General features: G+C 42.9%; 1 protein-coding gene across 1 annotated transcript in view; it reads left to right on the forward strand.

The window, feature by feature from the left end:
- The window catches only part of PTPN5 (protein tyrosine phosphatase, non-receptor type 5 (striatum-enriched)), a 39,116-nt gene extending 36,579 nt beyond the window's left edge, over nucleotides 1–2,537 (forward strand). The window contains exon 12 of the mRNA XM_009892000.1: nucleotides 2,170–2,537. Within this exon, the coding sequence (XP_009890302.1) occupies nucleotides 2,170–2,263 (94 nt within the window). The 3' untranslated portion in view covers nucleotides 2,264–2,537. The remainder of the gene's footprint in view (nucleotides 1–2,169) is intronic.
- The last annotated feature ends 134 nt before the right edge of the window (nucleotides 2,538–2,671 follow it).

A 2,671-nucleotide genomic window follows, 5' to 3' on the forward strand; every position in this document is an offset into this window, starting at 1 on the left:
CTCGCTGTTTCACAGTATTAGAGGGGTTGATATTAGCCCTGAAGAACCGCCTTTCAGGTTGCCGTGGGGTGAAGGGGACAAATGTTTCTTTCCCTTCATTGCCTTATAGATCCCTTAGAAAAATCTTGTGCACTGGGTTTAGCACCAGTGGCCAACAGTTGGTACTGAAATAACCTAGTATGACTAAGGAGAGGAAGTCATCATTCCTCCATCCTTCCCATGGTGCTGAGAGACATTTGCTGTCCTTTCCCACAATGCAACTTGGATTTGAAAGGCTTCTGTGGCAAATAGGGGTGAAGACATAATTTCTCTATTCTGTGCCAAAGCCTGGACAGCAAGCACATGTCATGGTGTGCATGTGTGTGGGAAGGAAAGGAAGCCACCACATAGCAGAGAACCAGATAAAAAGGAAAATAATTTCCTCTGGTCTGAAACTTGATGGCCACCTTAGCGCTTCTGTTGCTACAACTTCAGGGTGCAACCTCACTGTTAATGGAATTGCATGGAGAGTAATTGCCAGATATGACTAACGTTCCTTGTGTGTCATGAACTGACATAAATATATTTCAATGCTGGGGGCAGCACAGAAGGGCTCAGAAACATATCTACTGTGAGCCTGTCTTCAGTAGAGCAGATGGGGAGGAGATGCTCAGCTAGGAAATAGTTTCTTTAGAAACACAGTATGTGTTTCCCACCTTTGCTTATTGATGAGGGGTTGAAGCATGGGTCCCTGCCCTTCCCTGCTCATTGTTAAGTGTTATTTCAAACAGCTGCTTGACAAAATAACTGCAAGAGGCTGAAGGAGGAGGTTGTCTTGCCCACTCATCTACCTGTTACTGGTATGGTTACTGTGTGACCCACAATTGTTAAGCTGGACCCCATAGAAGAGGGCAGTCCCCAAGGAGGGTGCTAGCAGTCTGCTATCTATTTGGCTCAGAGGAAGCAACTTTTCATTAATTTCCTCCCATGGAGGTTTCTGAGGGAATGCACCACATATGCTCTTCCTCAGTCTGACACAGTCTGGTTGGCGCCGGCCACCCACGGGTTCCCATGTTCCTCAATACTGCTTGTCGTTTCAGCCTCCTTTTGGAACTGGGTTCCCAGGATCTGTGCACCAGCACCAATGCTGGCACAATTCTGCATACACCTTCTATGGATTTGAGCCATGGGGTTTAATTATTTTCATAATGGATTGTCAAGAGACATATCACTGCTGTTGAGGTACTCATAGCAGAATTCTAAGTGTTAGTGAAATTTGCTTAAAATGGACAGCTTTATCCTTGTTCTTTCTGTTCATTTCTGTCTCCCACTGTAGTACTCTTGTGTTGATTAATACGCTGCTTGCAGAAATACATGATAATGATACATGGAAAAGCAAATTGTTTGTGCTTCTGCTTGCATTTCCTTTCAGGTCTGCAGTTTTAAAGAGAACAGCAAAAGCTGAAATAAAAGCTGAACCAAAACAAATTTCTGTGCTGGGATCTTTTACTTATCAAGGTGTACATGGCAGTCAATTCAGTTACAAATCTGAGTTGTCTTTTGTTAAAGTTTCATTGTCTGTTCCAAAATCCTGCTGGCCATCCCCTAATTCCCTGGTGAACTTGCCAAAAGCACAGCATGGGTTGGCACGGAGGGAAGAACCCTCATTCCAGAATGGGGAAGTTGTGTGCTACATCAGTTGTCTCACCTGGCCTGGCCCTCTATAGTCCCGAATTCGGTCCCTAGTGCAGCTGTGAAGTCTTGGATAAGATACTTCCCTCCTTTATTCCCCCTGCTCCATCTATCCATCTTGAGCTTTGGGGTTGGGGGTTGCTGTTCATGGTGTTTAAAATGGTGCTTGGAGTATATCTGTTCCAGTAATATGAATGTAAATCATGATGGTGTTGCCTTGCTGGATGAGGGCCAATGCCCAGGAAAAATGAAGCTGAAGGCCATTCCTGTTCTGACTACCTTCTGTTCCTTGGTTAGCAGAGACTTTCAAAATGGAGTTCGAGGTCAGACTGTGAGCTGGTTGCAATCAGTGGGCACTCTTCACTCATTGCAGGAAGCTTGGGAATAGACCTTTTGTGTGTAACACCAGCTTCATGTGAGCTATGCCATTTCTTCATGTGTTATTTGCATGTAACAAGGCTGCTGTTTCCCCTCCCCTTTTTTTTCTTTCCTTTTCAGGGGAGGAATGATCCAGACTTGTGAACAGTATCAATTTGTCCATCATGTCATGAGCTTGTACGGAAAACAGCTTTCTAGAGCAGCAGAAGAATAAGTGTTCATGGTATTCCTAAAGGCTAAAACCAAGAGAACTTTTGACTCCATTCTGATATATTTCAGATCTGATAAGAGACACATGGTAACCTGGTTGTCTTAGCTGGAAAGAAAGATACATTACTTTACTTTGATATTGCTTTTATGCTTTTGTTCACATTGACATTTGAGAGCTGAGGTAGGCCTTGTCTTAAGCGTATGTGACAGGATATAATCTTCACCAAAAAGGCTTATTTATACTGTAAATAAGAATAGTAGCTTCATTTGTTACAAAAGCAAGAAAAAAATCAGAAAAAACCCACTGTCTTCAGTTTGCTATTTTTAAAAAATCATTGCTAATATATCCAAATACTGTGTGAAACGTTTTGAATTGTCATGCTGAAATGTGCTGTGTTGACTAAGCTTGAAA

The sequence above is a fragment of the Charadrius vociferus genome, unplaced genomic scaffold, assembly GCF_000708025.1.
Source record: "Charadrius vociferus isolate BGI_N301 unplaced genomic scaffold, ASM70802v2 scaffold179, whole genome shotgun sequence".
Taxonomy (NCBI): Eukaryota; Metazoa; Chordata; class Aves; order Charadriiformes; family Charadriidae; genus Charadrius; species Charadrius vociferus.